This window comes from Dendrobates tinctorius, unplaced genomic scaffold, assembly GCF_039654945.1.
Source record: "Dendrobates tinctorius isolate UK_male_01 unplaced genomic scaffold, ASM3965494v1 ptg000028l, whole genome shotgun sequence".
Classification (NCBI taxonomy): Eukaryota; Metazoa; Chordata; class Amphibia; order Anura; family Dendrobatidae; genus Dendrobates; species Dendrobates tinctorius.
Window position 1 is genome coordinate 56,122,501 of NW_027361696.1, and position 23,674 is coordinate 56,146,174.

The window sequence follows — 23,674 nt, forward strand, 5'->3', positions numbered from 1 at the left end:
AATTTGGGAGGGCAGTAAAATGTAATTTACACAAGAAACAGAACTCTATTCCAGAGGATCAGAGGATACATTGGTTGTCCATGACCACAGGACCATAAGTCTGTCAATCTCTTCCTACCTAGCGACATCCCTGGTAACTCTTCTGATCAGAAGCATGACTTCACGTTACGCCACAACTTTTACCCCACTCCAGACTAAATAATCAAAAGAGACGCCATAGGTCCCATCTGGTAGAATGTTTCCAACTTGGTCAATGGACAATGAGAAACTTTTTGCTTAACCTGTTATCAAACATGATGGAGATTAAGTGGCTGTAGAAAATTATTGATTGCTATGTCTGCAATATTATGTGGGGACAGAACTAGTATAGCTTAAAACGTGTCGCATGGTGACATTTCATTTGTCATTTGCACCAATCTATCTGAGGATTAATTTTTAATTAATTAATCTACTATACAGTTTGGATATTCTGGGCGGCTAAACCTATGAGTTCTTGAAGTTGCCTCAAAGCCCCTGAGGTGCTTGTGCACTCCCATAATTATCAAACAAACTCTGATGTAAGCTGGGCATTTCTGTGAAATTTTGTTGAACAATGTAATACTTCATTTCCCCTCTGGGTGTGCTATAGGGAAATTGTTAGATATCCCCACAGATTGCAGCTCATCGATATTGAGCCAACCAGCCAGATCTTTCCAACAAGTAGGGATTGTCCAAAGCAGAAAACCCCTTTAATTCATAAATCTTCTATATATATAAAAATGAGTGTATGTATGTACTGTATGTACAGTATGTGTGTGTGTATATCAAGACACGCCCATTCAATATAGCCTCGCCCACTCCGCTTCATAGCCACACTCACTCCCTGTGTTTGCGTGGGTTTCCTCCGGGTACTCCGGTTTCCTCCCACATTACAAAGACATTCTGATAGGGATTTTTGATTGTTAGCCCCATCGTGGACAGTGATGATAATGTGTGCAAACTGTAAAGCGCTGGGGAATATGTTACCACTCTATAAAAATAAAGATTTTTATTAAATATCTAATATATATATTTCATAGGCACATCTTCTTCACCACACCAGGTTATACTGCCTGTGTTGCCCATAGCAACCAATCACTAAGCAGCTTTCACTTCACCAGAACTGTTTAAAAGATGAAAGCTGAGCTGTGATTGGTTGCTATGAGCAGTTTTCCTTGTAGACAGTTGTGGTAACTGGGGCCTATTATTCTTATCATTTCTATAGTGTTATCATCCTTCTGTAAAGCTGGAAATAACACAATTTATTACCGTGCTGACACAGACCACCCTCTGACACAGACTGCAGGGGGAGCCCAGAATCTGGAACTTTTCTTTGTCTGGCATGAAGCATCCTCATTAACTTAAAAATTCAAACACAGATTAAAAAAAGAAACACAAGATGGATTTCTCCAACCCAGGTATCATTTTAATCGGTGTAACAGCACCAACCTGACAATATTGGCTCTGACGGGATGATGTGGGATATTAGTGTCAGTAGTCCGGTGACTCTGGCTGATGGGATGATTTGGGATATTAGGGTAGTAGTCCAGTGGCTCTGGCTGATGGGATGATTTGGGATATTAGTGGTAGTAGTCCGGCGGCTGTGACGGGATGATGTGGGATATTAGCGGTAGTAGTCCAGTGGCTCTGGCTGACAGGATGATGGGGATATTAGCGGTAGTAGTCCGGTGGCTCTGACGGGATGATGTGGGATATTAGGGGTAGTAGTCCGGTGGCTCTGGCTGACGGGATGATGTGGGATATTAGGGGTAGTAGTCCGGTGGCTCTGGCTGACGGGATGATGTGAGATATTAGGGGTAGTAGTCCGGAGGCTCTAGCTGACGGGATGATGTGGGATATTAGGGGTAGTAGTCCGGAGGCTCTGGCTGACGGGATGATGTGAGATATTAGGGGTAGTAGTCCGGAGGCTCTAGCTGACGGGATGATGTGGGATATTAGGGGTAGTAGTCCGGAGGCTCTGGCTGACAGGATGATGTGGGATATTAGAGTGAGTGTGGCTATGCGGAGTGGGTGGGGCTATACACTCAGCTTTATATATGTTGATATAATCATTGTGATTTGTTATAATTAACCACGGTTTGTTACTATGCAACACTGGGCTCTTCAGCTAGTAGTTGTTATAAAGTAGAATTTTTTGAATTGTATGGTTTTTGGTTGTAAGCGAATCCTTATAACCATATAAGTGACTGAGAAAAAAGTGTAAAAGAAATTCCAAAACGCAAAAAGAAAAAAAAGTTAAAAGAAAAAATGAAAGGACAATAAACATGTAATTACAAATACAAGTAATATAAAAATGTTTATTATTCAGTCTGAAATAAATTTCTACTGAAATGCGTGACATGTACCCAATCTGCATTTTCCTCCTTCGTCGGACACAGTTATGTATGATAAACAGAAAATATCCACATGATCGTTGCCTTTCAAAGTATTATATGTCAGAAGCTTGGTGCATAACCCCCAATATTACTTAATAAAAGCCATTCATAATGACTAGTGTGACCAGTCCAATCCGGGCTAATATTGTCTAGTGCTCAAAGGGTCTTCATAGGGTCAAAAATCTTTAATGGTTCTTCAAGTTTACTAACACCAGACTGCAGCACTAAATTTGGAGGATTAACCTGTTCTCTAAAGGTGAGTCCTGAAAATATAGAGAAGTTTACATTAGTGTATGAGCACATAACCAGGTCAAAAGAGTCAGTACATGTATAAATCAATGCATCATTTATTACAGATCATGTTCCCTTTTTATCATTTGTACATAAAATTGTAGGTGTCTTCCCACTCCAGTGAAAATGGGTAGTATTCAAACAAGTTCCTCTCTGAAATGAATAGGAGTTACCAAATTACCAAAGGGGACCCGATCAATAAGTGTTTCATGACACACCCTAGTTACATAACTTCATCAACTGAGTCATTTATATCCTCTATTTTACTCCAGAGCTGCACTCACGATTCTGCTGGTGCAGTCACTGTGTACATACATTACATTACTGATCCTGAGTTACAATCCTGTATTATACTCCAGAGCTGCACTCACGATTCTGCTGGTGCAGTCACTGTGTACATACATTGCATTACTGATCCTGTACTGATCCAGAGTTACATCCTTCATTGTACTCCACAGCTGTGCTCACTATTCTGCTGGTGCTGTCACTGTGTACATACATTACATTACTGATCCTGAGTCACATCTTGCATTATACCCCAGAGCTGCACTCACTATTCTGCTGGTGCAGTCACTGTGTACATACATTACATTACTGATCCTGAGTTACATCTTGTATTATATCCCAGAGCTGTACTCATTATTCTGCTGGTGCAGTCACTGTGTACATACATTATATTATTGATCCTGAGTAACATCCTGTGTTATACTCCAGAGCTGCACTCATTCTGCTGGTTCAGTCACTGTGTACGTACATTACATTATTGATCTTGGGTTATGTCCTATATTATACTCCAGAGCTGCACTCACTATTCTGCTGGTGCAGTCACTATGTGCATACATTACATTACTGGTCCTGAGTTACCGTACATCCTGCATTATATTCCAGAGCTGAACTCATTATTCTGCTGGTGCAGTCACTGTGTACATACATTACATTACTGATCCTGGGTTACATCCTGTATTATACTCCAGAGCTGCACTCACTATTCTGCTGGTGCAGTCACTGTGTACATACATTACATTACTTATCCTGTACTGATCCTGAGTTACATCCTGTATTTATACTCCAGAGCTGCACTCACTATTCTGCAGGTGTAGTCACTGTGTACATAAATTACATTACTGATAATGTACTGATCCTGAGTTACATCCTGTATTATACCCCAGAGCTGCACTCACTATTCTGCTGGTGCAGACACTGTGTACATAAATTACATTACTGATCTTGTACTTATCCTGAGTTCATAGAATCATAGAATCATAGAATCGTAGAGTTGGAAGGGACCTCCTGGGCCATCTGGTCCAACCCCCTGCTCAAAGCAGGATTCGCTAAATCATCCCAGTCAGATGTCTGTCCAGCCTCTGCTTGAAGACTTCCATTGAAGGAGAACTCACCACTTCTCGTGGCAGCTTGTTCCCCTCATTGATCACTCTAACTGTCAAAAAGTTTTTCCTAATATCTAATCTGTGCCTCCTCCCATTCAGTTTCATCCCATTGCTTCTAGTCTTTCCTTGTGCAAATGAGAATAAAGTTGATCCTTCTACAATGTGACAGCCCTTTAGATATTTGTAGACAGCTATTAAGTCTCCTCTCAGTCTTCTCTTTTGCAAACTAACAATCCAAAATCCTGCAACCTTTCCTCATAAGACATGGTTTGCAGACCGGTCACCATTCTGGTTGCTCTTTTCTGAACTTGCTCCAGTTTGTTGATGTCTTTTTTAAAATGTGGTGCCCAAAACTGGACACAATATTCCAGATGAGGTCTGACCAAAGAGGAGTAGAGGGAAATAATGACTTCACGTGATCTAGACTGTATGCTTCTGTTAATACATCCTAGAATTGCATTTGCCTTTTTTGCTGCTGCATCACACTGTTGACTCATATTCAGTCTGTGATCTATTAGTATACCCAAGTCTTTTTCACATGTGCTGTTGCTTAGCCCTATTCCTCCCATTCTGTATATGCTTTTTTCATTTTTATTGCCCAGATGTAGTACTTTGCATTTTTCCCTGTTAAAAACCATTCTGTTAGTTGCTGCCCACGTCTCCAGTTTATTTATATCTTTTTGAATCCTCTCTCTCTTCTCTAGTATTAGCTATCCCTCCAAGCTTTGTGTCATCAGCAAATTTAATCAGTTTACACTCAATTCCTTCATCTAAATCGTTGATAAAGATGTTGAACAATACAGGGCCCAGGACAGAGCCCTGTGGTACCCCACTTGAGACATTCTTCCAACTGGATGTGCAGCCATTTACGACCACTCTTTGGGTCCGATCACTAAGCCAGTTATTATACTCCAGAACTGCACTCACTATTCTGCTGGTGCAGTCACTGTGTACATACATTACATTACTGATCCTGCGTTACATCCTGTATTATATTCCAGAGCTGCACTCACTATTCTGCTGGTGCAGTCACTGTGTACATACATTACATTACTGATCTTGTACTTATCCTGAGTTACATCCTGTATTTATACTCCAGAGCTGCACTCACTATTCTGCTGGTGCAGTCACTGTGTACATACATTACATTACTGATCCTGCGTTATATCCTGTATTATACCCCAGAGCTGCACTCACTATTCTGCTGGTGCAGTCACTGTTTACATACATTACCTTACTGATCCTGAGTTACATCCTGTATTATACTCCAGAGCTGCACTCACTATTCTGCAGGTGCAGTCACTGTGTATATACATTACATTGCTGATAATGTACTGATTGTGAGTTTTATCCTATATTATACCCCAGAGCTGAGATGCAGAAATCCAAAAAAGTAAAATACTTGTGTAGGAGTCAGCACTGATAACAGGTCACCCTAATGCCTGCTACGTGTGTAATTGCCCCTTTGTATTATAGGAGCTCAGCTAGGTTGTTAGGGGCAGAATTTTAGGCAAGCTTGCTGACTTGGTCCAATAACAATCAGCAGAATTGCGAATGCAGCTCTGGATGTAACTCCAACATTAGTAATATAACGTATATACAACGTGACTCAACTTTAAAATTGGATTATAAGATGGACGTACGTCTTAACATTTGAAAGCCTCTAATAGCTTGCAGAGCTTTTTTGAGGTTCTCCTCCCTAATCACATTCTTAAACACGTGAATTTAGTTATTACCTATTAGATAAAGAAAAGTGTTTTGTGCCAAGACCCCTGTGCCTTCTGCGCCTCAGCTCTTGCCGGTTACTTGTGCAATCTTAAGGCAGGCCAGGTCCTTGACATGGGCGTCCCTATGGGATTTAGTGAGTGCCCGCTTCCCCTTTAAGTACACAATCCAGCCTTGTGACTGACATCTTATTCACCACTTTCAGGATGGGATTACCCGCCTACAATATTTGCTTTTTATACCCAAGTCTTAATTCAGGTTTATGAATAAGATTTGTAAAAACAATGAGATTTTCCATTTGCAACTTGAAAAGTCAATTAGAATAATCCGTTACGTTCCGAAATGTTCTGTTACCCTCCCGACACGGCAGCTCTATTGTATCATGGCATTTGTATAGTAAGGGTTGGTGTCCTCAGGACAACTGCTTATCAGGATGGAAGCGGCAGTCTGTCGGAACCACTGATTGGCCACTAACATCATCGGACGGAGCTGTGGTCAGCACCAAACGGACATGAATGTAATGCTGAAGGACCACGTAATACACAGGTCCTCTGTGTCCGCCAGGACAACAGCAATTCTTTACGATGACATCAAGCAGATGGGTTTTTGAACATTGTACTTAGAGGGGTTGCCATTTATTTTTACTTATATATGCGCATTTGGGAGAAAAAAAATCATTTTTTGCAATTCTGTTTCATTAATTTTGTTGGCCTTTACTGGCTTTGTTTCTCTGAGCATTACCCTTTGATACATCTATAGTCAGAAATCAATTGAGAGAAACTGAAAAAAGACTTATAAAATTGTAACAGAATCTCTGTAATACCTTCAAAATGAGCTCACTGACTGATTCTCAGTTTACTCACTATTTAGATAGCAATAGACAATGTAGCACAGAAGCTGTAGAAGGCAAATGGTGCAACATTTTTCATGTAAAAATGATTGTTAGCCCAAAATACATGTGTTTAATTAAATAAATGTCCTCAAAGGTGGACAATTCCTTTAAATGGAATCTGTTATGTTGTTATAGTATAAAACTGAAGGAGCTGAGCAGATTAATATATAGGTTTATAGGAATTTAATCAATATAATTTGTAATTATACTAGTTTTTATGCTTAGGAGTCCAGTGGGCGGTTCTACCTAGTATAAAGTAGAAGTGACATGATTCAACCAATCAGCATGTCTGGGATGCAGCTCAGTTGTCCAATATGGTGCAAGGACGTGTTGAGTTGAAAGTACTTTGATTGACAGCTCAGTTGTCTGGTGTGATGCGGGGGCGTGCTGAGCTGTCGGTGTTTTGATTGACAGCTCGGCCATCCAATCTGAGAATGGGAGGTGCGGAGCGGCCTTCAGGTGTTCCCTGTCCCAGTTGATTGCCCAGCTACATAGTTGGGCTTTCAGTTCCAGATCTCTGCCAGTTGTACCTTCAACTATTTGTGGTTTATTCTCTCTGCGCCTTGTGCTTTGCTTGTGGATCTTTTTGCTGCCTGACCTTGGACCTTGTTCTGACCATCCGTTTTGCCTAACTCCTTTGCTCTGATCTGTTATCCTCCTGGTATTCTGACCTTGGACTGTTACCTGACTACACCTTTGTCTCTTCCCTCTGTTTATGATGTAGCCTTCTGGCTCTTGACCTCGGACTTCTTGACTACCCTGACTCATGGCTTGTCCGCGAGAAGAGACTCAGTATCGCAAGGAGGAGTCAAGCTGGTTAATATATAGGTTTATGGGAAATAATTCAGCATAATGTGTAATTCTACCAGTCTTTATGCTTATGAGTCCAGTGGGCGGTCCTACTTAGTGATTGACAGCAGTAAATACTATCATACAAGGAAAACTGTCAATCAGTGATTTGGACCACCCATAGGACTCCTAAGTATAGAAATGGCATGGGTATCATTTGATAATTAACACATTACCTAAATATTTTCCACAAACCTTTATATCAATCTTTTCAGTTCCTCCTGCGCTAGAACATCCAACACTATTTTGAAGTAAGAGGCTCCCTTTAACCCTCATGCATGTATTTCAGAGATAAAAGAGGTGACAATGAACAGTATATTAGACAAACCCCTTTAATAGTGGATGAACATTTCTAAAATCTGGAAGTCTTCTGAAAAAATTCTAGTAATTCTAATGTTGTATCAAAACATATGAAAATTAATGCAAGAGAAATCAATAGTCGCTGCTGGGTATTACCCAGCACCAGGGTTGCTAAACCTGAGAATTGAGTGGGCTAAGGATACTTTTTAATGACACCTGGAAAAAAAAATGGATTTCCCCTTTAAGAAAAAGACATGATACATACTTATTAGTCACCTGTGTACTGGATTAAGATTCTGTAATATTTGTTCTTTGTATACAAACCTTAATCTAGGGTTAAAACTGATTCATAAGAGCTGAGAGGATTTCTGTTTGCAACATGAAATGTCAAGGGAAATCACCTGTTACATTCCAAGATGTTCTCTTACACGCCCTCTACGACTCCCGTGGCCAAGTTTTTGTGTCAGGTCGGGGTCACACTACCGTATAAGGCTTGTTTCACACTTCAGTTTTTTTTGTTCAGTTTCAATCCGCCAAAGATGGGAAAAACGGATCCGTTTCCGTGACACCAACGGATGTCACCGGACCTTTTTTGACGGATCCGCTGAAGTTGGAAAGGTTAGGAAATTTAAAGGAACTGTGGACTGGAAAAGGAGAGAGAGATGGCAACGGATGACCGTCAGTCAAAATCTTTCGCTAATGTAAGTCTATGGGGAAAAAAACGGATCGGCCAAAAAAGGGGGGGATCCGTTTTTTTCAAAAAGTGGCGGATTTTGACTGACATCAAAAAACTGAAGTGTGAAATAGGCCTAACACGGATGAGTGCTATGCGAGAAAACATTGCATAGCACTCGGACCTGTGCTAAACTATAGGGCAGATCATATCTGCGACTTTTCTCATGCCGAATCGGCATGCGAGAACAATTGCAGCATGTTGCGATTGGCACCGACACTTGGCTGAGTCTCTGCTCACTCGCACCCATATAAGTCTATGGGTGCAAGTGACACAACGCACATCACTTGGATATCATGTGCGGTGCGATATACGCCGACGCCGGCAGTGGAGGAGATGTAAAAATTAGTTTCTCTGTCTCCTCCACAGCTGTGCTGAGATCCTCTCTGTGTGAGAGGCTTTGAGCACAGTCGCATGACACTCGGCTCCCACTCGCAGAAGAGCAGAAGCTGAGGGTCATTAGCATATCGCATCTATTGGTCTCGTATCTGATGCCATACGCTAGTCTGACCCTGGCCTTGTTGTATATTCAGGACAATTATAGAAATTGTGAAGCCATTCCAAGAGCTCCTTATAGATTGCCAAATCAGATCTCCAGCTTTGTACTAATGAGAGTCAAAAACTCTGAAATTCGCATCAGAAAATACAGTGTCTAGTTTGGCTATTATTCTAACACATGCAAGGCTCGTTAAAGGGTCGATATTGACTTTTAGTATTGCTACTTTTAATAGATGGCAATAGAATTCTAGTTCTCTTCCTGTCTGCACAAACTATTTTCATCATCAAAGAACGGAATGGCAGAACATCACTGTGATAGGGTATTCAGAGACCCCTCTAAGACATAGACCCCTCTAAGACATTACTCTCATATGCAGAATCATATAAAGACACATTGTGACACTTACTTTTCCTGGGGCTGGGCTCTGCTCCCTTCACCCTGGTCCACTAAACTCTCTTGTGCTACTTCAAATCAAGATTTGAAAGTAGCCTGGTGTGCAACCATTTGATCCTCTACCTGTGCCTATATAAGGCCTCCCAACAAACACTTGAGTCTTTGTTTTAAGAGTATTAGCTTGTTTGTGTTGACTTGCTCATTACCTGTCTGTGGTGTCCAGGACCTCTGCTACCCGTCTGCATTCTCCAGGACCTTTGCTACCCTCTGCAGTCTCCTGGACATCTGCTACCCGTCTATGGTCTCCAAGACCTCTGCTACTACCCATCTGGGGTCTCCAGGACATCTGCTACCTGTCTGCAGTCTCCAGAACCTCTGCTACCCGTCTGCTGTCTCCAGGACCTCTGCTACCTGTCCATGGTCTCCAGGGCCTCTGTTATCTGTCTGCAGTGACCAGGTCCTTTGCTAACTGTCAGTGGTCTCCAGGACCTCTGTTACCTGTCTGCAGTCACCAGGACCTCTGCTACTCGTCTGTGGTCTCCAGGACCTCTTCTACCTGTCTTCAGTCACCAGTATCTCTGATACCTGTGTGTGGTCTCCAGGATCTCTGCTATTTCTCTGTGGTCTCCAGGATTTCTGCTACCTGTCTGCATTTCCCATGTGCTTCAACTGTCTTCTGCACTGACACCCATACACCCATAGCTGGCTTAAGTGATCCACCTCACCTAGACAGCCTTGCATTCACCATTTCGGGCATAATATTAAGAGACAGTCTTCTGATATAAGTCTTCACATCTGTTGGAGGATGGTTGAAGGTGACAACCCCAATGTACATGGCGATGGCCTCTCGAATTGATACTCAACTTACTCTACTTTTTCTTTAAGATAAAAAACACAGCAACTCCAATGAGGGCGACTCCGGCCAATACTCCGATCACGATTCCAGCTATCTCACCACCACTTAGTCCAGAATCTACAACTAATACATAAAAATAAAACACATTAGCAATATTATGGGATATCGAATTGTCAAAACTTGGTCTCTTCTCATTGAAACCTGAATTTTGGCTCTGAGGACCTGAAGAATGTGTACAGTGAGGAAAAAAGTATTTACTCAGCCACCAATTGTGCGAGTTCTCCCACTTAAAAAGATGAGAGAGGCCTGTAATTGACATCATAGGTAGACCACAGCTATGAGAGTCAAAATGAGAAATTAAATCCAGAAAATCACCTTGTCTGATTTGGCAAGATTTATTTTTCAAATTATGGTGGAAAATAAGTATTTGGTCACCTAAAAACATACAAGATTTCTGGCTCTCACAGACCTGTAACTTCTTTAAGAGGCTCCTCTGTCCTCTACTTATTACCTGTAGTAATGGCACCTGTTTGAACTCATTATCAGTATAAAAGACACCAGTCCACAACCTCAAACAGTCACATTCCAAACTCCACTATAGTGAAAACCAAAGAGCTGTCGAAGGACACCAGAAACAAAATTGTAGCCCTGCATCAGGCTGGGAAAATTGAATTTGCTATAGGCAAGCAGCTTGTTTTGGGAGCAATAATAAGAAAATGGAAGACATACAAGACCACTGATAATCTCCCTCGATCTGGGGCTCAACAAGATCTCACACCATGGGGTCAAAGGGATCATGATAACAGTGAGCAAAAATCCCAGAACCACAAAGGGAGGACCTAGTGAATGACCTGCATAGAGCTGGGATCACCGTAACAAAGGCAACCATCAGTAACACACTACGCCACCAGGGACTCAGATCCTCCAGTGCCAGACGTGTCCCCCTGCTTAAGCCACTACATGCCTGGACCCATCTGAAGTTTGCTAGAGAGCAATGTCATATGGTCTGATGAAACCAAAGTACAACTGTTTGGTAGAAACAAAACTCGTTGTGTTTGGAGGAGACAGAAAGATGAGTTGCATCCAAAGAACATCATACCTACTGTGAAGCATGGGGGTGGCAACATCATGCCTTGGAGCTGTTTCTCTGCAAAGGGACCAGGATTATTGATCCGTGTACATGAAAGAATGAATGGGGCCATGAATGGTGAGATTTTGAGTGTAAACCTCCTTCCATCAGCAAGGGCATTGAAGATGAAACGTGGATGGGTCTTTCAGCATGATAACGATCCCAAGCACATCCCCAGGGCAATGAAGGAGTTGCTTCGTAAGAAGCATATGAAGGTCTTGGAGTTGCCTAGACAGTCTTCAGATCTCAACTCCATCGAAAACCTTTGGAGGGATTTGAAAATCCGTGTTGCCTAGCGACAGGCCCAAAACATCACACCAACAGTGTGTACCAACCTTGTGAAGACTTACAGAAATCGTTTGACCTCTGTCATTGCCAACAAAAGATATATAACATAGTATTGAGATGATCTTTTGTTAATGACCAAATACTTATTTTCCACCATAATTTGAAAAATAAATGTTGCCAAATCAGACAAGGTGATTTTCTGGATTTGTTTTCTCATTTTGACTCTCACAGTTGTGGTCTATCTGTGATGTCAATTACAGGCCTCTCTCATCTTTTTAAGTGGGAGAACTTGCTCAATTGGTGGCTGACTAAATACTTTTTTCCCCCACTGTATATTATATAGCTTTATATTTACAACTTTAATTTTTTTTTCAAAACGCATCGGTCTCTGAGTCAATACCATTTTGGGTATCAATACATTATCTTGTGATTTATAATATTTTTTTAAATTTTTGCAAAAGTGTTGAAGAAAAAGCTACTCTGATTTTGAAGCCTTAATTGATTACAGTGCCTTGCGAAAGTATTCGGCCCCCTGGAACTTTTCAACCTTTTCCCACATATCATGCTTCAAACATAAAGATACCAAATGTAAATTTTTGGTGAAGAATCAACAAGTGGGACACAATTGTGAAGTTGAACGAAATTTATTGGTTATTTTAAATTTTTGTGAAAATTCAAAAACTGAAAAGTGGGGCATGCAATATTATTCGGCCCCTTTAACTTAATACTTTGTTGCGCCACCTTTTGCTGCGATTACAGCTGCAAGTCGCTTGGGGTATGTCTCTATCAGTTTTGTACATCGAGAGACTGAAATTCTTGCCCATTCTTCCTTGGCAAACAGCTCGAGCTCAGTGAGGTTTGATGGAGATCGTTTGTGAACAGCAGTTTTCAACTCTTTACACAGATTTTCGATTGGATTCAGGTCTGGACTTTGACTTGGCCATTCTAACACCTGGATACATTTATTTGTGAACCATTCCATTGTAGATTTTGCTTTATGTTTGGGATCATTGTCTTGTTGGAAGACAAATCTCCATCCCAGTCTCAGGTCTTTTGCAGATTCCAACAGGTTTTCTTCAAGAATGGTCCTGTATTTGGCTCCATCCATCTTCCCATCAATTTTAACCATCTTCCCTGTTCCTGCTGAAGAAAAGCAGGCCCAAACCATGATGCTGCCACCACCATGCTTGACAGTGGGGATGGTGTGTTCAGGGTGATGAGCTGTGTTGCCTTTACGCCAAACATATCGTTTGGCATTGTTGCCAAAAAGTTCAATTTTGGTTTGATCTGACCAGAGCACCTTCTTCCACATGTTTGGTGTGTCTCCCAGGTGGCTTATTGCAAACTTTAAACAACACTTTTTATGGATATCTTTGAGAAATGGCTTTCTTCTTGCCACTCTTCCATAATGGCTAGATTTGTGCAGTGTATGACTGATGGTTGTCCTATGAACAGACTGTCCCACCTCAGCTGTAGATCTCTGCAGTTAATCCAGAGTGATCATGGGCCTCTTGGCTGCATCTCTGATCAGTCAACTCCTTGTTTGAGATGAAAGTTTAGAGGGACAGCCGGGTCTTGGTAGATTAGCAGTGGTATGATACTCCTTCCATTTCAATATAATCGCTTGCACAGTGCTCCTTGGGATGTTTAAAGTTTTGAAAATCATTTTGTATCCAAATCTGGTTTTAAACTTCTCCACAACAGTATCACGGACCTGCCTGCTGTGTTCCTTGGTCTTCATGATGCTCTCTGTGCGTCAAACAGAACCCTGAGTATCACAGAGCAGATGCATTTATACGGAGACTTGATTACACACAGGTGGATTATATTTATCATCATTAGTCACTTAGGACAACATTGGATCATTCCGAGATCCACAATGAACTTCTGGAGTGAGTTTGCTACACTGAATGTAAAGGGGCCGAATAATATTGCACGCCCCACCTTTCAGTTTTTGACTTTCCACAAAAATTTAAAATAACCAATAAATTTCATTCAACTTCACAATTGTGTCCCACTTGTTGTTGATTCTTCACCAAAAATTTACATTTGGTATCTCTATGTTTGAAGCATGATATGTGGGAAAAGGTTGAAAAGTTCCAGGGGGCCGAATACTTTAGCAAAGAATTGTATCACAAATAATGATAAAAATGTATTGTATCTCTTGTTATGGTCCTGACGGTACAAAAACTAATTGTAATGGAATGCACATTTGTGTTGGGAATTTTTAAGGCCCCTGTACACACTTGAATAAAGCTGGTAACACCATTAATATGAACCGACAGTCTAATGTGTATTGAGACCTCCCAAGTCTCCCACATCAGACAATACCAGGGACTTTATGGTACTTATTTTTTTTTATTTATATTTTTCTCTATTTTTTATTATTTTGATTTGCATTTTGTCACTGAAATCTAGTAATATCTATTCATTTTTTTTATTCATTGCACCAATTTCATTTCTGAATTATTTTATTTTTTGCAACTTGATTTGCAGGTTTTTACTATAATTTACTGGTAGATTGTATCTAAGTATTATTTATTTAGCTTTTTTTAATATATTTTTTTCTTGCTTTTTTTCTTGATTTGCATCTTTTCACTACAATGTACTAGCGCATATCTATATACCTGTGTATTAGTCAGTGCATTTATAGTAAAGTCTCAGTTTTTATAGCATATCTGCATATGTCCTATCACCAGGAAATTTGGTCAGATATCCATGGAGTCGTTAATGTTTTCTTTACTATTATAACGAATAAGCTGTGATCGTGATTCCTTATGGAGAAATCAAAGAGTATGGTTATGTTCACAATGAGTTTTTTTTGGAAATTTTTGGAGCAGAAGCTGAGCAAAAACTAAGAAGAAACTTCCTCCTTATCTCAAAACGTCACAAAAACTTCGAGTTTCAGCCCAGTTTCTGCTCCAAAAACTTAGCAAAAAATTAGTGTGCATTTTGCCTAGGGGAATGTACACACATCATGTTTATGCCTTGTTCTTCCTGTTTTTCCCCCTTTTTTGCTGTGAAAAACTCAGCATTTTACTGTCCCAACAAAGTTTAAGTATTTGAGTGAAAGCAGCCACCGGTGGAGCCACCAAAAGAATGACAGCACGGCTACCAGTGGCAAAATTTCCCCCATAAACACAAGGGGTTTTCCATCCCATTATATGCATCATCAGAGATATCAAATAGTAAGTGTCACTGTTTATTTTTTCATCATCAGTTCTGCCATGATAAGAGTAGTATAAATCTGGTTGCAGTGGAAAAGTTGATAATATCTCACCTTGTTCCACATCAAGTTTAAACATGAAGCTTGTACTTCCGATAGGATTCGTAGCAATGCACTCATACGTTCCTTTCTCATTAGAAGTCACTTCAGAGATATGAAGTTTGGAATTAGACCCGTCAGACTCAATTTTGTATTTTCCTCCTGTTATAAGAGGGACAGAGTTTGGATTGTAATGAAACCATGCAAACTCAGCAGGTAATTCGGATTGCAGATTAAGGGTCAGGACTGTGGCCTCTCCTTGCTTCACTGAGGTTGTAGTATCATTTTTGTTATCCGTAGACTGTGGTCGTTCTGACAAAAAAAAACAAAACAAATAGTAAGTGTAGTACATGTCTATAGTACCCTTCTATAACTATAAATCCAGGGCAGATGTACCATAAAAAAAACTGTAGCTCCTTTTATATTGCAGCCACTTCAGCTAATTTAATGTTGCAGCCACTGCAGCTCCTTTAATGTTGAAGTCACTGCAGTGCCTTTACCATTGCAACCACTGCAGGGCTTTTAATGTTGCAGCCACTGCAGTGTCTTTAATGTTGCAGTCACTGTAGTGCTTTTAATGTTGCAGCCACCACTGCAGCTCCTTTAATGTTGCAGCCACTGCAGCTCCTTTAATGTTGAAGTCACTGCAGTGCCTTTACTATTGCAACCACTGCAGAGCTTTTAATGTTGCAGCCACTGCAGTGTCTTTAATGTTGCAGTCACTGTAGTGCTTCTAATGTTGCAGCCACCGCAGCTCCATTACTGTTGCCACCACTGCAGCTCCTTTAATGTTGCTATAGACTAAGCACTATCCTTTGGTATCAGACATATGAAATGGAAATATGAAATAGCTCAAGGATTACACAAACCTTCAGAAAAGTAAAGCATCTCCCATTAGTAGAGTGCTACCCTTCACAAAGAACTGAATTATAGACTTCAGGAAACTTGGAGTGGGCATTAAACCTTGGTCACACATAATTTTTAAGCAGCTTTTTAAAAAAAAACATTTCAAGAAGTTTTTTCAATTCATTTCTATGAGAAATCCAATTTTTGAATGCGTTTTTGGAGCTTTTTTCCTGAAGAATTTTTAAAAATGCATGGTGGTAAAAAAAGTGCATGTTCCTTCTCTAAAGTGGATCCTGAAGGAAACCTCTCCAAACTAGGAACTGTCCAACCAAAAGGCTGCAAAAAAGTCATGTCAAGAAAAAACTCTCCCAAAGATTTTCAAAACTGCTTCAGGAAATGAAAAACTCTTACAAAATCTCTCTAAAAAAGTGCGTTCTTCCAGTGATTTCTGCTTGAAAACTTGTGGTTTTTGAATGCCTCAGGAAACTCTATGTGAACATACACATCCTGGCTGTCAGCTCTCCTGACCTGAGCTTGACAGCTGTATAGTAATCCATCATGCAGTCTTGCTCAGGTCAGGAGAGGTGCCGGCCAGTCTGTTCAGTGTGATGCGATTCTTGCACGAGTTATACCGATGTCTGACTCTGCCCTTAGAGAGAGCTATCGGCAAGTTTCTCCCCTATATATAGGAAACTTACCGACAGTAACATTACAGCTGGAGTGTGCTCTCAAGTGGACACCTTCACATTGTAGAGTAATTGGGTTGCCATCTCCCATTGGGTGCACATCCATCGTCACTCTGTTGGTTTCTGTTTTATTGGCATTATTAAAGAACATGGTCACGTCAGCTGCAGGCTCGCCACCCACCCAGGAGCAAGATAACTGGATAGATGAATCACTTTTATTAGACTGGATATTGCAGACAATATCTAAAGTATCCGGAGACCCTGCAAGATGACAATATCTTTCAATAGTAAATTGCAATATGAAGTTCTATTGTTTTGAAATTTTGTAACAATTAATTTCTGTAAAAGCATAGTGAGCATGCTCTGAGTCATGTGCAGAAGTCACTGTGCTGGAGTGTAATGCACATGCTCTATGTCATGTGGAGTCATCACTGTGGTGGAGTGTTGTGAGCATGCTCTGTGACATGTGCAGAAGTGACTGCGCTGGAGTGTAATGCACATGCTCTATGTCATGTGGAGTCATCACTGTGGTGGAGTGTTGTGAGCATGCTTTGTGACATGTGCAGAAGTGACTGTGCTGGAGTGTAATGCACATGCTCTATGTCATGTGGAGAAGTCACTGTGCAGGAGCATAGTGAGCATGCTCTGTGTCATGTGCAGCAGTGACTGTGCTGGAGTGCAGTGAGCATGCTCTGTGTAATGTGGAGACATCACTGTGCTGGAGTGTAGTGAGCATGCTCCATGTCATGTGGAGACATCACTGTGCTGGAGTGTAATGAGCATGCTCTGTGTCATGTGCAGCAGTGACTGTGCTGGAGTGTAGTGAGCATGCTCCATGTCATGTGGAGACATCACTGTGCTGGAGTGTAGTGAGCATGCTCCATGTCATGTGGAGACATCACTGTGCTGGAGTGTAATGAGCATGCTCTGTGTCATGTGCAGCAGTGACTGTGCTGGAGTGTAGTGAGCATGCTCCATGTCATGTGGAGACATCACTGTGCTGGAGTGTAATGAGCCTGATCTATGTCATGTGGAGACATCACTGTGCTGGAGTGTAGTGAGCATGCTCCATGTCATGTGGAGACATCACTGTGCTGGAGTGTAGTGAGCATGCTCTGTGTAATATGCAGAAGTGACTGTGCTGGAGTGTAGTGAGCATGCTCCATGTCATGTGGAGACATCACTGTGCTGGAGTGTAGTGAGCATGCTCTGTGTAATATGTAGAAGTGACTGTGCTGGAGTGTAATGAGCCTGCTCTATGTCATGTGGAGACCACTATGCTGGAGTGTAGTGAGCCTGCTCTATGTCATGTGGAGAATTCACAGTGCAGGAGCCTAGTGAGCATGCTCTGTGTCATCTGCAGAAGTGACTGTGCTGGAGTGTAATGAGCCTGCTCTATGTCATGTGGAGACATCACTGTGCTGGAGTGTAGTGAGCCTGCTCTATGTCATGTGGAGACATCACTGTGCTGGAGTGTAGTGAGCATGCTCTGTGTCATGTGCAGCAGTGACTGTGCTGGAGTGTAGTGAGCATGCTCCATGTCATGTGGAGACATCACTGTGCTGGAGTGTAATGAGCATGCTCTGTGTAATATGCAGAAGTGACTGTGCTGGAGTGTAGTGAGCATGCTCCATGTCATGTGGAGACATCACTGTGCTGGAGTGTAATGAGCATGCTCTGTATCATGTGCAGCAGTGACTGTGCTGGAGTGTAGTGAGCATGCTCCATGTCATGTGGAGACATCACTGTGCTGGAGTGTAATAGCCTGATCTATGTCATGTGGAGACATCACTGTGCTGGAGTGTAGTGAGCATGCTCCATGTCATGTGGAGACATCACTGTGCTGGAGTGTAGTGAGCATGCTCTGTGTAATATGCAGAAGTGACTGTGCTGGAGTGTAGTGAGCATGCTCCATGTCATGTGGAGACATCACTGTGCTGGAGTGTAGTGAGCATGCTCTGTGTAATATGTAGAAGTGACTGTGCTGGAGTGTAATGAGCATGCCCTGTGTCATGTGGAGACCACTATGCTGGAGTGTAGTGAGCCTGCTCTATGTCATGTGGAGAATTCACAGTGCAGGAGCCTAGTGAGCATGCTCTGTGTCATCTGCAGAAGTGACTGTGCTGGAGTGTTATGAGCCTGCTCTATGTCATGTGGAGACATCACTGTGCTGGAGTGTAGTGAGCCTGCTCTATGTCATGTGGAGACATCACTGTGCTGGAGTGTAGTGAGCATGCTCTGTGTCATGTGCAGCAGTGACTGTGCTGGAGTGTAGTGAGCATGCTCCATGTCATGTGGAGACATCACTGTGCTGGAGTGTAATGAGCATGCTCTGTGTAATATGCAGAAGTGACTGTGCTGGAGTGTAGTGAGCATGCTCCATGTCATGTGGAGACATCACTGTGCTGGAGTGTAATGAGCATGCTCTGTGTCATGTGCAGCAGTGACTGTGCTGGAGTGTAGTGAGCATGCTCCATGTCATGTGGAGACATCACTGTGCTGGAGTGTAATGAGCATGCTCTGTGTCATGTGCAGCAGTGACTGTGCTGGAGTGTAGTGAGCATGCTCCATGTCATGTGGAGACATCACTGTGCTGGAGTGTAATGAGCCTGATCTATGTCATGTGGAGACATCACTGTGCTGGAGTGTAGTGAGCATGCTCCATGTCATGTGGAGACATCACTGTGCTGGAGTGTAGTGAGCATGCTCTGTGTAATATGCAGAAGTGACTGTGCTGGAGTGTAGTGAGCATGCTCTGTGTAATATGCAGAAGTGACTGTGCTGGAGTGTAGTGAGCATGCTCCATGTCATGTGGAGACATCACTGTGCTGGAGTGTAGTGAGCATGCTCTGTGTAATATGTAGAAGTGACTGTGCTGGAGTGTAATGAGCATGCCCTGTATCATGTGGAGACCACTATGCTGGAGTGTAGTGAGCCTGCTCTATGTCATGTGGAGAATTCACAGTGCAGGAGCCTAGTGAGCATGCTCTGTGTCATCTGCAGAAGTGACTGTGCTGGAGTGTAATGAGCCTGCTCTATGTCATGTGGAGACATCACTGTGCTGGAGTGTAGTGAGCATGCTCCATGTCATGTGGAGACATCACTGTGCTGGAGTGTAGTGAGCATGCTCTGTGTCATGTGGAGACATCACTGTGCTGGAGTGTAGTGAGCATGCTCCATGTCATGTGGAGACATCACTGTGCTGGAGTGTAGTGAGCATGCTCTGTGTAATATGCAGAAGTGACTGTGCTGGAGTGTAGTGAGCATGCTCCATGTCATGTGGAGACATCACTGTGCTGGAGTGTAGTGAGCATGCTCTGTGTAATATGCAGAAGTGACTGTGCTGGAGTGTAATGAGCATGCCCTGTGTCATGTGGAGACCACTATGCTGGAGTGTAGTGAGCCTGCTCTATGTCATGTGGAGAATTCACAGTGCAGGAGCCTAGTGAGCATGCTCTGTGTCATCTGCAGAAGTGACTGTGCTGGAGTGTAGTGAGCATGCTCTGTGTCATCTGCAGAAGTGACTGTGCTGGAGTGTAGTGAGCATGCCCTGTGTCATGTGCAGAAGTGACTGTGCTGGAGTGTAGTGAGCATGCTCTGTGTCATGTGGAGACATCACTATGCTGGAGTGTAGTGAGCATGCTCTATGTCATGTGGAGAATTCACAGTGCAGGAGCATAATGAGCATGCTCTGTGTCATCTGCAGAAGTGACTGTGCTGGGTGTAGTGAGCATGCCCTGTGTCATGTGCTGAAGTCACAGTGCAGGAACATAGTGAGCATGCCCTGAGTTATGTGAAGAAGTTACTGTGCTGTTTTGTAGTGAGCATGCTCTGTGTCATGTGCAGAAGTCACAGTGAAGGAGGAAATTTAGTATGCCCTGTGTCATATGGAGAAGTCATTGTGCTGTGCTGGAGTGTAGTGAGCATGCTCTATGTCATGGGCAGAAATCACTGTGCTGCAGTCTAGCGAGCATGCTCTGTGTCATGTGGAGACCTCACAGTGCAGAAGTGTAGTGAGCATGCTGTGTCATTTGGAGAAGTCTCTGAGCAGGAGTGTAGTGAGTATGCTCTGTGTGATGTGCAGAAGTCAGAGTGCAGAAATGTAGTGTGCATGCTGTCATGTGTACAGAAGGAGGGAGGAGCATTCTACATGGTAATGAAATATTGGTGACAACAGATGACCCCAGTGGACACATGGCATAGTGATTATGAACATATGCGATGCATTTAGTATCTGCACTGGGTGTTATGGGTCCACATTACACACAACAGAACTTACAGGCTAAGTTGAGGTTGAGAGCATTGCTGGTTTCATTGGTGTTGGATGTTGTACAGGTAAATGATCCAGTGTCATTTCTGGAGACAGGGCTGATGATGAGATTAGAGTTTAGACCCGAACTCTCTGCCGTGATGGTATATCGACGATCATGGGGCAGCGCTTCTCCATTCAGTTCCCAAATGAAAGTGTCATTTATAAGAGTTGTGCATTGAAGAGAAACAGAATCTTCTCCATCCCAGAGCAATGCTGAGGAGTTACTGGTCAGATTTACTGCAGTGACCAAGGCTTGATATAGGAACCAAAAACAGAAAAGAGTCATAAAATTAGCGCAAAGTCGGCATCACAGTCATATTGCACATTTCTCCCCATTTCCTGGTATCAATTATTCAAAAGCGGCCGGTTTACCGCTATAGTCACCTTATACAGATAGGGGGTCATGAAGTGGTCGTCTACACATCTGTGATGGTCCTGGATCCAAGCAGTTTGGGTTCGACACAGGACAAAATTTTTACTGTCAGCACGTGACTAGAGTTGAGCGAAACGAGTCGGTCAAATTCAAAAGTCGCCGACGTTAGCTAAAGTCGGGTTTCGCCGATCAAAACCCGACCATAGCGTGAGGTCGGTCATGAGGTCGCCGACCCGAGCACTAAAGTCGTGTTTCAAATAGTGCTTCCAGCACCTTTTCTCAGCCAATGATGGAGGACGCACACTGTGGGCAATGTGATGACATGGGCAGAGGCCACCGACATCTTAGAGAAGGGCATTGACGTGATTGGCTGGCTTTGTGTGGTGTCACAGTGGCTATAAAAGGCCGTGAATGTCGACCACCATCTTACTTCTGCCGATCTTAGAATAGGGAGAGGTGCTGCTGCTGATTCTGAATAGGGAGAGCGTTAGGCAGGGAAGAAGAAAAAAAAATAGCTTCTGCTGATAGCACTTTTCACTGTACAGTTAGTGTGCAGTGATAGGGGAGGATTTTTGTTGTGTGCAGCAGCGCTGGTGGTGATTAGGCTGCCTTTTAAGGCTACCTGATAGCTGCATTGCTGTGTGCACACTGCTGTTCAAACTGCTTTTTTCAAAGCACTTTTATTATTTTGTTCTGGTTAGTTACCGAGCGTTCATTTTTTCACACACCGTATAGCAGTGTATGCTCCACACACACTACCGTGTACTGGCTGGTGTCACGGACAAATACAAGCTATCTGTGTGTGACTCTGGAAAAACAAACCGAGGAGATTTTCCATTTTTCCAGACCTACACTGTATAGAGCTGTCTGCTTTTCAAACAGTTTCATATATCTGCTGTTTGATCACAGTCAAAACTATACAGAGACAGCGTGTGTCACTCCGTATAAAAATAGATGGAGATTTAAAATTTTCCATACAAACACCGTATAGCGGTGTACGCTCCTCACACACTACCGTGTACCGGCTGGTATCACGGACAAACACAAGCTATCTGTGTGTGACTCTGGAAAAACAAACCGAGGAGATTTTCCATTTTTCCAGACCTACACTGTATAGAGCTTTCCGCTTTTCAAACACTTTCATATATCTGCTGTTTGATTATGGTCAAAACTATACAGAGACAGCATGTGTCACTCCGTATAAAAATAGACGGAGATTTAAAATTTTCCATACATACACCGTATAGAGCTGTTCGATTCTCAAACAGTATTGTATATCTGCTGTTCGCATTACGGTCACATCTATACAGAGTCAGCGTGTGTGTGTGACACTCCGTAAATACATATACGGACATTTCCATTTCTCCATACACCATATTGAGCTGTCCGATTCTCAAACAGTATTGTATATCTGCTGTTCACATTACAGTCACATCTTTACAGAGTCAGCGTATGTGTGACTTTCCATAAATACATATACGGATATTTCCATTTCTCCATACACCATATTGAGCTGTCCGATTCTCAAACAGTATCTGATATCTGGTGTTCTTATTACGGTCACATCTACACAGAAGCAGCGTGTGTGTGTGACACTCCATAAATACATATACAGACATTTCCATTTCTCTATACACCAGTCACATCTACGGTCACATCTACACAGTGTCAGTGTTCGTGTGTGACATTCCGTAAATACATATACGGAGATTGACAGTTTCACCAACAACGTATACAGCTGTACACCTCTGATATAGTACCGTATATCTGCTTGTTGGATTACGGTGAAATACATACTGGGTGAGCGTCTGTGACTCACAAAATATATACGGAGATTTCACTTCTTACATACACCTTACACAGCTGTACGCTACTCGTACAGTACCATTTCTCTGCTGGTATTTTTGGTACATTTTGCCAAACATGAGGAAGTCTGGTGGAAGAGGCCGTGTACATTGGCTGGGGGGCGCAGCTGGTACTGATGGTGGTGGTGCATTGGCTGGTTCTGTCAAAAGCACAATAGCAGCTAAGGCAGGAGGTGTTGAGCCTGCGTCATCGTCTGGCACAAGAAGGCCTTTAAGGTTCCCTTTTCTGGGAGTAAACCGCTTTTAAAGCCGGAGCACCAGGAACAGGTTTTGGCTTACATTGCCAAAGCAGCCTCCTGCTCTATTGCCTCCTCTTCTGAAGTTACAAAAATTGCAAGCACAGAGTCGTCAGTGCAGGCCTCTGGTCATGAACAACACCTTTCGTTGTGTTCACCCATACCAAAAGTGAAGGATGCTGCAGCACACACTTCAGATTACTCCATGGAGCTTTTTTCACATACCATTCCTGGGTTATCCAGTCAAATCCTGAATTCCCCAGTCCAAGATGAATCTGACATGGAGTGCACTGATGCACAGCCACTGCTAGATGAATCTGCTGATACATTCACC

The 23,674-nt window shown here is 42.5% G+C and overlaps 1 protein-coding gene across 1 annotated transcript in view; it reads right to left on the reverse strand.

Moving 5' to 3' along the window:
* Positions 1 to 2,322: 2,322 nt before the first annotated feature.
* Positions 2,323 to 23,674, reverse strand: part of LOC141085420 (cell adhesion molecule CEACAM1-like) — a 43,277-nt gene continuing 21,925 nt past the window's right edge. The window contains exons 2-6 of the mRNA XM_073570773.1: positions 20,834 to 21,118; positions 16,567 to 16,815; positions 15,038 to 15,334; positions 10,353 to 10,463; positions 2,323 to 2,677 (exon numbers count right to left, since the gene is read on the reverse strand). Of these exons, the coding sequence (XP_073426874.1) occupies positions 10,354 to 10,463; positions 15,038 to 15,334; positions 16,567 to 16,815; positions 20,834 to 21,118 (941 nt within the window). The 3' untranslated portion in view covers positions 2,323 to 2,677; position 10,353. The remainder of the gene's footprint in view (positions 2,678 to 10,352; positions 10,464 to 15,037; positions 15,335 to 16,566; positions 16,816 to 20,833; positions 21,119 to 23,674) is intronic.